The sequence below is a fragment of the Castor canadensis genome, chromosome 2 (assembly GCF_047511655.1).
Source record: "Castor canadensis chromosome 2, mCasCan1.hap1v2, whole genome shotgun sequence".
In the NCBI taxonomy this organism is placed as follows: domain Eukaryota; kingdom Metazoa; phylum Chordata; class Mammalia; order Rodentia; family Castoridae; genus Castor; species Castor canadensis.
Window position 1 is genome coordinate 143589518 of NC_133387.1, and position 13614 is coordinate 143603131.

The 13614-nt window shown below is 35.3% G+C and overlaps 1 protein-coding gene across 13 annotated transcripts in view; it reads right to left on the bottom strand.

The window, feature by feature from the left end:
• The window catches only part of Wdr72 (WD repeat domain 72), a 238977-nt gene that overhangs the window by 194416 nt on the left and 30947 nt on the right, over nucleotides 1-13614 (bottom strand). For 11 of the 13 annotated variants that reach the window (XR_012445487.1, XR_012445488.1, XR_012445489.1 and 8 more), the window contains 7 exons: nucleotides 11964-12070; nucleotides 5999-6077; nucleotides 4530-4704; nucleotides 3281-3357; nucleotides 2137-2256; nucleotides 1048-1229; nucleotides 611-707 (listed from right to left, as the gene is read on the bottom strand). Coding sequence is in view for 10 of the 13 variants with exons in the window: in XM_074065982.1 (XP_073922083.1) it covers nucleotides 611-707; nucleotides 1048-1229; nucleotides 2137-2256; nucleotides 3281-3357; nucleotides 4530-4704; nucleotides 5999-6077; nucleotides 11964-12070 (837 nt within the window). In the remaining 3 variants the exon portion in view is untranslated. The remainder of the gene's footprint in view (nucleotides 1-610; nucleotides 708-1047; nucleotides 1230-2136; nucleotides 2257-3280; nucleotides 3358-4529; nucleotides 4705-5998; nucleotides 6078-11963; nucleotides 12071-13614) is intronic. The other 2 variants (XM_074065979.1, XM_074065984.1) reach the window with 1 other exon arrangement.

Here is a 13614-nt window from a genome sequence, read left to right on the forward strand (position 1 = left end):
AATAGCAAAGTACATGTGAAAATTACCTTGCATATATGGCTAAAATTTAAAAAGAAAATCATGATCAAGCCATTTCATAAAGTTTTAAAATTGGAGTAGATACATCAAAATGGTAATGATGTTCTGTCAAATCACCTATCAAAAGGATCGAAGAAAAATGTGTAAAGTTTGTGTGTATGTGCAGAAGGAAAATAAATCTAACAAGATGTTAACAATTGGTTCATCTAGGTAAAAGATACATCAGTGATCACTGTACAATTCCCATTGTTATTCTACATATTTTAAAAAAATAAGTACACACACAAAACAAAATGTAAACATTCATGGCAAATAGTTATGGTGGTGAAATAAGAATTCTAATTTCTTCTATATTACATTTTCAGTTTGCTTATAATAAGTAAGCATTATTTCATTAATCAAACTTAAAAATAATAGCTTGTTTAAGGACAGAGTTTTCTCTGTAGGAGTCTTTAACAATTAAACTTTATTTTCTCATTAACAACTTGATGTGATGCTTCTATTTAATTTTTTCAAGGCTGACTCTGTTACAAACAAAGCAGCACTTAATCCAAGAATCAGCTTTGAGGCAGCCACTCTTTTCTTGCATTACCTTGTTTTCCTCCACAGAAGTGGAGCACAGTAAATGAGGATAAATGGTCTCTTTAAGGACTTTTCCATCAGCAGGGTATATGCTCTTTGAAAGCCCACTGCATGGATAAAATAAAAAGCAAAGTTTAGAAATTTGGGGTTATTTGTTTTTCCCTCCTCCCACTTTGAAAAGCCGGATGGTACCATTCAAGTTTCTAAACTCTAGTTAGAAATTGTTGGGTTAATAATTACAAGTGACTTTTTGAAAACCCAGCACCAGCTGTACAAGTTATACATGGTTAATCTCATTCCTCCATCCCCTGCTGTTCTGTACAAAAGCAGAAGCCTACCAAGCCCAGAGTAAATCTTCTAGTGCCAAAGTTGTTTTGTTCTGGTTTTTGATCATGGGCAGCATGCAGGGATTTTTCCATAATAAACCTCCCAAAGTTCATTTTCTACCTGAATGTTTTGTATGCTGCTCCCATCTGAGCCCACCTGTTCAGCAGCTGATAGATATAACTGTGACCATCTTCTGTCCAGATGAGTACTCTGTGAGCAGCAAGCACCTCTCCGCCAGCAAAGAACTGTCCATTTCTACTAACTTCAGTCCACAGAAGGGAAAAATCACAATAATCATAAACCTAGAATACAATGCAGATGCACATTAACAAAACCTTATAATAAAATCTGCCAATGAGATGAAAGATAAAAGTATGCTTAAAGACTATTTAGATGATAGAAACAAAGTAACAACATATTAACTGTTAATAACAAGCCACACTCTACCCGTATGTAACAACACATGAACTATTAGTAATTGTGGACCAAGATAATATTTAACTAGTACTTATAGTTTGAACATAAGAAATCTCAAATCCCAAACTGTTGACTACTTTTATTCTTTCCATGAGAGTACTCCAAGTTTAACATTTGAAAATTTATTACACACAAAAAAGCTCACATAGTAGAAGTCCTTTGTCAGAATACGTACCTTAACTCTTTGTTCAAAACTATATTATCACCATACAAGTAAGATAATATGCTTTTGTCAACTGAGTTAGTTGTATGAAACATTAAAGAAGGATGCTATCAAACAGTGGCAACTTAGCTTTTCTTTATTCTTAGAGACATCTGTGAATACATTCACATGAAAAGAATACATATTCCCTAGAAACACTGCAGTGACAAAGCAGAAAAAAGAAAAAAACCTAAAAATAAGATCAATCAATGTAGGTGAAAAGTATTAGTTTTCTGACACTAAAAGCATTTGTTGAAAATAGTTTAGAGACAAATGCTCATTGTTATTTTAGTTTTGCTATTAATAAAACTAAAATATGTCAGTACATATATAATATCTTGGGGAACAAAATAGCTGAACATAGGAAGTTGAAAATTAATGTCAGTCATAAAAAAGAAGTCATTCTACACTTTAGCAACATTATTACAAATAGTTTGTTTCATGTTTAAATCATATTCTTATAACTGTAATGCTGAACAAGAAGAAATTACATTTGTGTATCACTGGTATTTACTATTATTTTATGATACCTTCCAACACTTAGAAAACACCACCAACAGAAGTCTCTCTGTGTATGTGCAAAATCGAATTGTCTGGCAGTTCAAGGAGTCAAGAAATTTGGATTCTTTTTCATAGACATCTCGTTTTTCCTTCAAAAGGAAAGAAAACATTTTAGTTCTACTTCTAGAAAATTTAAATATTACCACAAGAAGACTTGTTCTATGTGCTTGAAGTAGATCACAGGAAAAGTACCTGTGCTTGCTTTTGAGTATTTTGAACTAAGAAGTTACTTTGTAAAAGAAGCTATAAGCAGGAAATCCACTTGGATTCAAGGTATAATCATTCGACAAACATTCTGTGGGAGCCATGCTGGATGCTGAGAATATGATTAAGTCAGACACAGCAGAAAGATCCAACAAAAATGCAAAATACTAATGTTTTCAAAACCTGCCATATCTTAACTGCTAAAATAAGAAGAAATGAACAAAGTACTTTGAAAGGGAGAAGAGCAGTCAACATAGAACATACAGAATAATAAGCTCTTGGGTTTCTGATAATATTGGGTGAGTGGTGTGTTTCTTTTTCTTTTTCTTCTTTTTTGTGATAGTAGGATTTGAACTCAGAGCTTCACCCTTGCTAGGCAGGCACTCTACCACTTGAGCCACTCCATCATCCATGGTATGGGGTTTTTGGGCTCAGCATGCCAACTTAATTTCTAGGTATACTCAACCAAGAAAGAGACCCCATGTCTCCTCAGAACAGTCTAAATAATTTTCTCCCCAACACAAATACTGTGTCTGCTCTTTTGCCCACTACTTCAACTTGTAGAATGATGCCAGGAAGCAGGGGATTGTGCTGGACTCCCAAGGTATATAACCCCATAGTCATTTTCCTATTACTCACTTAGCCCCAAAAGAAAGGTCTCTGGTATAAGGGACAGAGGGGTATTCTGCTATGTGTAGCTAAAAATATTTTTACATGCATGGAGAAAAGGTTGAAAGGATACAATCCAGCCATACCAATGTCCACTCCTAGGAAGATAGATGGGAGAAAGTAGATAGGGATAGAATTTACACACTTCTACATCATTTGAACTTGTAATATCCTTATATTTTAAAAAGTTTCACAAATGTGCTTGAAATAGGAAAAAAAGACAATGGTTTCCAAACCAACCTGAATGCTATTGATAGATGAGGAAAGATCCCATACTTTGAGCTCACCAGTTACTGATACTACTAACAGAGAATCTTCTGTAAAAAGAACAAAAATCACATATAAGCTAACACAACAATAACTGGTTGCTATAAAAATCATTTCATATCATTTAAGGATTGTACAGGGCTTTGTGGATAGAAAATACTCAATTTTGGATTTTCTTGGCAGCACTAAGGACTGAACTCGGCCTTTTAAGCACTTTACCACCTGAGCCACACCCCCAGTCCTTTCAGTTTGTTTTCAGGTAGGGTCCTGTGCTTTTGCCAAGGCAGACAGCCCTCAATCCTCCTGTCTCTGCCTCCTGAGTATCTGGGACTACAGGAATGTGCCACACCATGCCTGGCTAACTGTTTTGCCTGGGCTGGTCTCAAACCATAATCTTCCTGTCTCTGCCTTCTGAGTAGCTGGGATTATAGACTGTGCCACCACACCCAGCTGATTTTAGGGATTTTTTAAATAAAAAAAAATTCATGTCGTGTCAATTTTGTTTTAATATTTCAAAGTGATCCCTGGTATTCAGAGAATATCACTATAAGAAGAGTCCTATCACCCATTATGGGTTGGTAATATTTAACTTCCCTACTTCCAAAATAAGAGAGGAGCCAGATTCTACTTTCCTCTGCCATCATTTATTACAGAAACTGGATTCTCTTTACTACATTCAGAATGCACAGAAAGGCAAAAGTTCCAAGAGTCCTGCTACTCCACAGCAAAATCTTTCCAATCGCTCTTAACATGCACCTAGGAGAACAGGGTAATGTAAACATATTCTCCTCTTTCCACTTATCTTAGCCTTTTACTGGCTTTCTAATGACCTGAACCACTAGTGTGGGTATTCTCCATATTTTTTTTTTTATCTAGAGTACAGAGCTATCCCTAATAATAGGCAAACATAAAAAGTATTGTAAATATTTTTTCTTTGTTTCTTTATCCCCCATTTTTATTAGGATATATTCATTGTACAGGGGGGATTTACTGTGACAATTCCAAATAGCTTTACACTGTACATTGGTTAGATTGTCTCCACCATCACCCACACCCACAAGCCCCTCCCCACCCCACTTAAAGCAACTGCAAGAAGTTTCATGGTACTATTTTGTAAATGCATATAAAGCATTGTGAATTCTTGCTTATAATTTAACAACTAAAACAAAAGTAGATAACTATATATGCCATATTTTAGTGTTATGCCACACCCAACTATTACCTTGAATTCTCATGGAGTGAACAAAGCACATGCAGCTTATCCAGTCAGGAGACTGTGATGATGTAAAAGTGTGGATAACAGCCAATGTTTTGGCATCAATGATAAGAACATCTCGGTATTCTCCACAACACAAAAGCCAGCCTTCTCCTGTCATCCGGAATGAGCAGTGGTAGTACTACGCAAGTGGAATTCAAGTAAAATTAACAGCCATTACCAGTCACATAACTTTAGCTGCATTGAAGACTCTCGAAATTTTAGGGTTAGCATCTGTTCAGTTGAAGTTCTTGACTGAGTAGCAACTAAATTTACTTTTTAGTTTATTTATTCCACACTCTTACAAGTGTTAATTTTTCACTTTAGTTTCACTTGTGTCTCAGCATTTTTCTGGAAAAAGGGGTATCTTTTGAAAAGAAGAAATCCCACTACAAATCATAGGAAGCCCACAGGTACGTTATTTATATAGTGTTATCTAGAGCCAAACAGATCTAAGGTTCTTACCCTAGCAAAACTGTTACAGGTTAATGTGAAATAAAAGCATCTGAAGTACATTTAAGAAGTTCCTGTGCCAAATAAATTTTAGAAATGGCTTCTATTAAGATCAAGTAATAAATTCTACCATAATTGAGAGCTCTCATTGTGCAGGGGTTTGATCCCTGAAGAATAAAAAAAAAAGTTTGTGAAAGTTGCAGTGCAAGACATCAACACTAAAAGCATTACAGAAAATAAAGACATCGCCAGCTACAACAGCACCATGAAATAACCTTACATATACTTAAAATACATACACCAAATGCCAAAACCTGTTTTAAAATTTGGGACATGGCTGGGGCTGGGGGTGAGGCCTGGTAGAGTCTGTCTAACAAGCACAGGACCTGGAGTTCAAACCCCAGTACCATTAAAAAAAAAATAGCAACATGGGGCTGGGTACATGGCTCAGTGGTAGAGAACTCATCTAGTATGTTTGAGACCCTAGGTTCAATCGCTGGCACTGAAAAAAAAAAGCTCTAAATATTGGGAAGTGATTTAGTGATTTTAAAGATTATTACTATGTTTCCTTTTTTTTGTAAATAAACAATTCTGAAATTAACAACCTTTCCACCAAAAGAATGGGTTAAAATTAAAAATGAGGGGAAAGCACTATTTTATGCTTTACAAAATAGTGCATCATTAAAACAGAAACATGACACATGTATATGGAATCCTTACGTGTGTGGATGTGTGGTTTGTATCTTTAAGGAAAAATATGAACACTGGCTTTCAAAGATAAGAGAAATAAAAGCATCAGGGGACAAAAATCTTGTTGAATGATATCCATTGAGAAAGAAGAATGCCAAAATAGTAGGTGATTACTGAGGATATTTTGTCTTCATGAGAAAAGAAAATTTCAAGGAAAGAATATTCTCCCAAGATATTTCTTTAAATGGGGCTGTAACATCCAGAAATATTCTGCGGAAAGTGGGCATACTTACACAGATGGCAGTGTGCCTGTAAGGAAGTGAGGCCTTCTCCACACACTGTCCATTGGTGACATTCCAAATACACATCTCCCTAGAAGAGATAACTTCATATTATTCTCTGTCATTTCCACTCAATTGGCTGAAATAATTTTTGTGCCACTAAGTTTTTCCTTAGTGCTGCACTTAAGTGCAACCTAATCGTTTATACGGCTTTTTTTGTTACAGATTACTGGGCAAGAAAATGTTGTGGTCATTAGCAGGGTCGACATACTGTATCTGTATCTTTTTGTTTGGGTAATTACACCCTGCCACCAGCCTGCAAACCTCACCTTAGGGTCACTCTGGCCTCCAACAAATTGTGGAGAGACAGCTATCATGGTCCGTGAGAGTGGCAATATGACATTCTTTCCATGGAAACTGCATCTTTTTGAAAACAGTTTGTTTCACTGAACTTAAACTATATATTCTGAAAAGCATAATGCATCAGTTCTGCATCTTCTATCACCGTGGTATCTTTTTTTATAAAAACAAACAGCGCCACCAAGAGGCTACCTGTGGCCTAACATTGATACAGTTCATGTCTTTGCTTCTGGTTTGAAATACTGAAATTATCCTTAACACTTAATATTTAGAAAACTCTCCCTGTTTTGAAAACTCTTACTTGGTTGCATATATGTCACAAAGACATAAATAGAGTCCATATAATGCAGTTAAAAAATGTACCCAAATTAGAGTACTTTCAATTTATATGGTTTCTGTTCACAAAAACAAACAAACCAACAAAAAACCAGGAATGGCTGTTTCAGAATTGTTTGGTAATTTACTTCAGTGTTGACAGTTTTGACACATAAGCAAAATATTCCATAAAAAAGCAAAAGTTTCATAGGAATTAAGGGAAATGCTGTATTAAGAACCAAAGGAAAGCCAGGTGTGATGGTATGAACCTGTAATTCCAATACTTGGGAGGTGGAAGCAGGAATATGGAGAGTTTGAGGCTAGCCTGGGCTATACAGTGTGACTATTTCAAAAAAAAACCCAACAAAACCAAAATCATAACAACAACAACAGCAAAAACATGGACTAATAATGTTAAGTACTGTATGTATTTGGTGATCTGCATTGTTTTTTAACCAAACGTTGAAACTCAATGTTCTAAACAAATGGTTCTGAAGCTGGGGCAATTTTGTTTCCCCCTTTCCTTCACTTCCCAAGGACATTTAGCAATAGCTGAAGATATTTTGGTTGTCACAGCGAGGAACACACTACTGGCATCTGGTGGGCAGAAACCAGAGATGCTGCAACTTCCTACAATGGATGGGTTTTCCCCACAACAAAGGAATGTCCAGTCCAAAATATCATTTGTATTGAGGTTAAGAAACCATGTTGTATCCAAGCATTGTATGCACATATGAATAATAAAAAAAATTAATTAATTAAAAAAAACAGAAACCACGTTGTAGATAGAAGAAAAATAATCATTTTCCCTCTGTTTCTTTCCAACCTTATTCAGAAATGATTTGAGATAAAATGAAAAAGCATGTAACTCTATTTAATAGGAGGGAATATCTGTGTGTGTGTGTGTGTGTGTGTGTGTGTGTGTCTTTGTGTCTTAGTGTGTGTCTGTGTGTGCGTGTGTGTGAATGCACTGAAAGAATAAGATTGCAAGAAAGATATATATAGGAATAACATGTCTCCCCAAGGCAAAGCAACTAAAAATACATATAGATGTAAATAAATATATCACAAAGATAAAGAAATTGAACTTTAAGTAGCCAACAATATAAAATTTTAGTTATACAAGGAATTACAGCAGTGATTTTCAACTCTTGCTGTACATCCACAATCATCTTCAAATATTTTTAAAATTACCCACAGAGATGCTAACCCTAGAGCTTTTGTTAGGGCCCTGGCATGTGTGGTTTTAAAAAGCTCTTTGCTGGCTGACCTGTTTTTAGGTAAGTCTGTCTCTAAACAAGTATCTATAAACTTGGGTATGCACTGCCATTATCAGGAAATTTTCAAAATTACTGATGAGTGGAACCCAACTGAGACCAGGTTAATTAACTCACATTATTTAGGATGGGAGCCAGAACATCAGTGAAAACTTCCTGTAATACTAACAATTTAAAACCCAATGTTTTCCATTTTTGTTTGCTTACCATCTTATTTTTATCTAAAGTTTGAAAAAAAAATCAAAGAAACAAAAAATGACCCCGCCCATCAATTCTATCTAAGAAAAGAAAGTAAATTTGTGGTATATTAAAAGCAGTATTGGTATTTAGTCTAAACTGTTTATACACTTAATAATATGAAAACTTGCATATTCTTTTTCATTTCTGAATATGGTTCCCAAGGTTTTTACATATATATATAATCACCTTCGATTTTAAAAAATTAAGCTTAATAATTTCCAAAACCTTAAATATTATTCATTTTTATTTCAATGAGAAGAAAAGCACAGAAGTATCTACAACATATCAAATCAGAAAACTGTTAAATGACGGTCCTTGAGAAATAGCCATTTTTTGTCTTATTCAACTGTAAATCTCAATCTCAGTACCTCAATAAAAATTATTTGATAGAAACTATTCCATCCATTCATAAGAATTTTAACTTGGGAAATGAATTTTATTTCAGTCAAGTGTGTTGCTAATAACTCCATTATTTATAACCTCATAGGTACTGAGTTGGGGGTTGAACTCAGGGACTTGCACTTGCAAGGTAGGCTCCAAATCATCCTTGATCCCACCCTTTCTCTCAATTTCCCATATGTGCGATATTTGCTACTTCAAATATGATCTTGGCTAAACACTATCAGCATATTCGAGGATTGTGTTAGAGATGCATGTACTTAGACTCTAGCCCATACTTACTTAATCCATGTCCCTGGGATTAAGATCCAGAAATCTACAAATAAATTCTTCAGGTGACTCTGATATGAACTCAAGATTGAAGGTGACTGTCCTAGAGACCTCCCAGGCTGATGACAACCTACTTCTCTGGTCTCATCTGTTGGTGACTAACACTTTTATTAGTAATAACCCTCTCTATCAGTGCCAGACTTTTGCCTTACAGTTGTATTAGCAACACATATTTATTAATATTAAATACTGATAAAGCTTTTCGACCTTATTTTGGTTATTGAACATCTTATACATCTTTTCCTAATCCACTTTTTTCATTTTCTTAATTGTTTCACAGTCTTCATAATGTAATTGGAGAGCTCAGTCCCATTATATTCTTGGGATTTCTGTTTTATCCAGATGTATTTCAACTATCTTATTTTGTGCTTTCTGTTTGTCTCATTTTTTCCTTTGATTTTTTTCTATATTTTTGGATTGAACAATTTTTTGTTTCTTTTTAAAATTAAAAGTTATATACCCTTTATTCCATTAATTTTTTTTCTTTTGTATGTTCAAAATGCAACATATTCCAGGTTTGGTGGTTCACACCTGTAATTCTAGCTACTTAGTAGTCTGAGATTGGGAGGATTAAGGTCTGAAGCCAGCTTGGGCAAAGAAAGTTGTAAGACCCCTTCTCAACCAATAGCTGGGCTGTGGTGGCATGTACCTGCCATCTCAACTAGGCAGGAAGCATAAAATAGGAGAATCTCTTGTGGTCTAGGCCAGCCTGGGCAAAATTTAAGACCTTACCTCAAAAATAACCACAGAAAAAGGGCTGGAGTGTGGCTCACTTGCATAGCAAGAGCAAATGCCTGAGTTCAAACCCTACAACTGCCAAACATACACACACACACACACACACACACACACACACACACACACACACACAACATATGCATACATCTGGATTCTAAGAGTTACCCACCTCTAGGACACCAAATTTATGGAACTGAATCACAAAACTCTTCTACACTGCTGTGGACTAAGATTATGTATGTGTGGGTGTGGAGAGGGTAGGTGTATATAAACATTATGTCTTAGAGTCTGTTTATCTGAATTTCCTAAAAAAATTGCTGGTCTTTGCTCAATTTTCCTTCGTTCACCTGGCATCTTCCTTCTGAAATCATTATTCTCCTTACTGAAGAATATCATTTAGAATTTTGCTATTTATAGAGGATCTGTTGGTAGTGAGTGCCCTTAGAATTTGTCTTAAGTGTTATTATTGTGTGCTAATTTTCAAAGATTTTTGCTGGATATATAATTCTAGGTTGATAGCTTCTCCCAACTTCTTGAAGCAAGTCCATTGTTGCCTAGGCTTCATTTTCCTGTCAGAAAGTCAGCTCTCAACTCCATTAACATTTCTTTGTGAATAATTTGCTTTTTATCACTATGTACTTTGAGAATCTTCTCGCTCTTTTTTTTTTTTTTTTTTTTTTGGCTTTCTGTTGTTTCTGTATTAGGTCTCCAGGTATTTGTTTCTTTTCATTATCCTACAATTCCCTGGTTTTCCTGAATCTGAAGCTATCAGCCAACAAATGAAATAATACTTTGGAACAAAATGAAAACCTAAGCCATGAAGTGCTTCTGTGTCACCCACCTCTGATCATCTCAGAGGCAGGATGCTAAGCCCACAGCCACTCCCTGGGAACTCTCACAGCTGAAAATGCATGATTGTTTGAGAAAGAAAGGGCAAGCCTAGTGAGGATGATAACTTCCAGAGGATTAAGTGAGGATTTGCTAAGTACACAGCAGCTAAAGTGTAGGTACTGCCTGAGAAGTATCCTATAGACACAGGCTAAGTTGTGAGGGACCCCAAAAGAACATTTCAAATCATCTTGCCAAAAGAAGACTGCTAATCAGACCAAAATCAGAGTCCTTTGCTATTTAACAATCATATTTCTAAGGCATACATAGCTGAATTCAACTATCATCAAGAACATACCCATTAATTCTTGTTTCTTTTTTGGAACTAGACTACTGTGGGCAAAATCCTCAAGCTAGAACTCAGTAACTTCTCAGATCTATTTCTCTCTTAGCTATTATTTTTTTTTCCTCAACTCTTCAAGTAGTCCCAGAAAAAAAATCACCATCTCCCAAATTCCCAAGAGTGGAAATAAATATCTCAGCATGTATACCAGGCTCTGTGGCCACTGTGGTGTTTGAAGGGTATAGGCAAATGTTAAAGGAGAACATCGGAAGATATTTCACTTCAAACGTAACCAAAATTCAATCTCTCTAAATATAACCTACTGTTGCTTTATTATAAACCATGAACTTACCTCTCGGTAACCTTGCAGGTGCCTCTTTGATATCTATTTATTCTCTGTGTTTTCAAAATTCAGAGGGTTCTCTTGTCTCAATCATTAACTCAATCCCCCATTCACAAATAAATCATGAGTCAATTCTGCATTCCTCAGTATAACGTGGCAAATAACTCTTCAACAGGGTCTAGCACTTCCCCCAGGCAACTTTTTCCTATAGCTAAGCCTTATTTCATTAGAGCAGACTCATTTCCATGATACTTCACCAATCACTGCATATGTTCCTTTCCTTTCTCTTTCCTACCATTCCACTCACAATGGAGTCCTCTCCTCTGTTAGTTTTATAATAGCATCAGGTACAACCCAAAAACCAGCTATTGAATTGTTTTGTAAAACTATGTGAAGGCTCAGATAGGTTTGCTTAAGAACTCCAAGTAAGTTAATAAACCAAAAAAAAAAAAAAAAAACAAGCAGCTAGACTTCCCATTTTCATTACGTTATTACTGGACATTTGTCACTATTCTTCACTGTAAGTAAGGGGGCTGCAAGGTCTGATATACATGTTGTAATTTTATCTTAGTCCCCATTCAGCTAAAAAAGAATACCACATTGAGAGTCACTATACTGATTATATTCCTTGGGACCAAGACATGATACTCAGCCATTCAAGATCTAAATTTTCTTATATGTAAAAGGAGCAGGTTAATCATGGAAGTTTCTTTCAGCCCTAAAAGTGTATGGCAGTATAGGCTTTTTTTTTTTTTTAAGGTAAGGAAATGGAGAATGAGACAAAGTTCCGCGCATCTTACCTACCCATTTTCAGCAGCACTAACAACATAGGGCTGTTTAGAGAAGTCCCTCGCTCTTGCCAAACATGTTACTGAAGCTGAATGACCAAATAGGAGTTCTTTAGCTGAAATCTGAAAATGACCAGAATAAGCTTTTAAAGAACTATACATTGTTTAAAAGCTGAAAACATCATACTTTATATTCTGATTGGAAACCCTTTTATATCATGCCTTTTCAGCATGCATGTTTCAGGAAAACTGATATGGTATAGCAAAATCCACAGAATAATGAAGTTCTAGGTAAAGGATTTGTTTTGTACACATTTTGGGGTTTGTTTTGATTTGGTATTTCTCATGAAAACTAGATGACCACCAGACCTGATTTTACAACATTTAAGTTTTGAATACAAACAAGATAGTGTTGATGGGTATTATGTACAAAATATCTCCCAAATGATACTAGCATGTTAATGTGCAGGTTTCATGCTGAACAGGGTGGCCCAGTACTGCAATCCCAGTTCTTGGGGAGGCTGAGGCAGGAGAATCATGAATTTGAGGTCACACTGAACTATACAGTAAGACCCTATTTCAAAACCAAGACAAACAAAAGTGTTCAGATTTCAAAATTGAAATGAGTTTACAAAATAATACAAGAAACAATATTACCCTTTTGTAACCATTATTAGACCTTATTGGTTGTGGAGCTGTAAACTGGTATAACAATTCTGGAAAACAGCATAGTGGTACTTTAAGTATTAAAAATGAATTACCATATAGCAATATTGTCCACAACAATCAAGATATGGCAACACCCCAAGTGTTCATCAGTGAATGAATGATAAAGAGGATGGGTATATACATGCAATGGAATATTATTCAGTCCTAAAAAACCCTGATACTTGTGGATGAACCTGGAGAACATTATACTAAGTAAAATAAGCCAGACACACACAGACAGATGTTGCATGGTCTCACTTATATGATGAATCTAAAATACTCAAACTTGTAGAAGCATAGAGTAAAACAGTGATTGCCAAGGTGTGGAAAGAAGAAGGAATGGGGAAGAGATTGGTTAAAATACAAAACACTGAGTTATGAGACAAATAAGTTTGGGGGATTGAACTCACAGAAAGGCAACTACAGAAGACAATTCCGTGTTGTGGGCAGGGCATGTAGCTCAATGATAGAGTGCCTACTTTTGGCATGCACAGGGTCCTGGGTTCAATTCCTTGTATCACAAATAATAATAATAATAATACTGTGTAGTATTGTATACTCAAAATTTGTTAGAGATTACCTCTAAGTATTCTCAGCACACACACAAAATCCAGCTATGTCAGGTGATACATGTATTAATTAACTTAATTATGGTAAACATTTTATAATGCATATGTATATCAAATGACCACATTGAATACCTTATTAAATAAATTATACCTTGATAAAGCTAAAAGAAAAAGAATTGGAAGTCTACCAGTCATAGACCAAATCCTAGGCCAATTAATGTGGAAGAAATTTTAAGCATCATGGATTCATCTAAATTATCTATATTACTTAAAACTTTGAAACTAACAACACATTTCTTATTTACATAAAAATAAAGAAAAGATCAAGAAGACAAGCCACAGAATGGGAGAAATAGTTGCAAAAGACATATCTAGTAAGGAATTATTTAT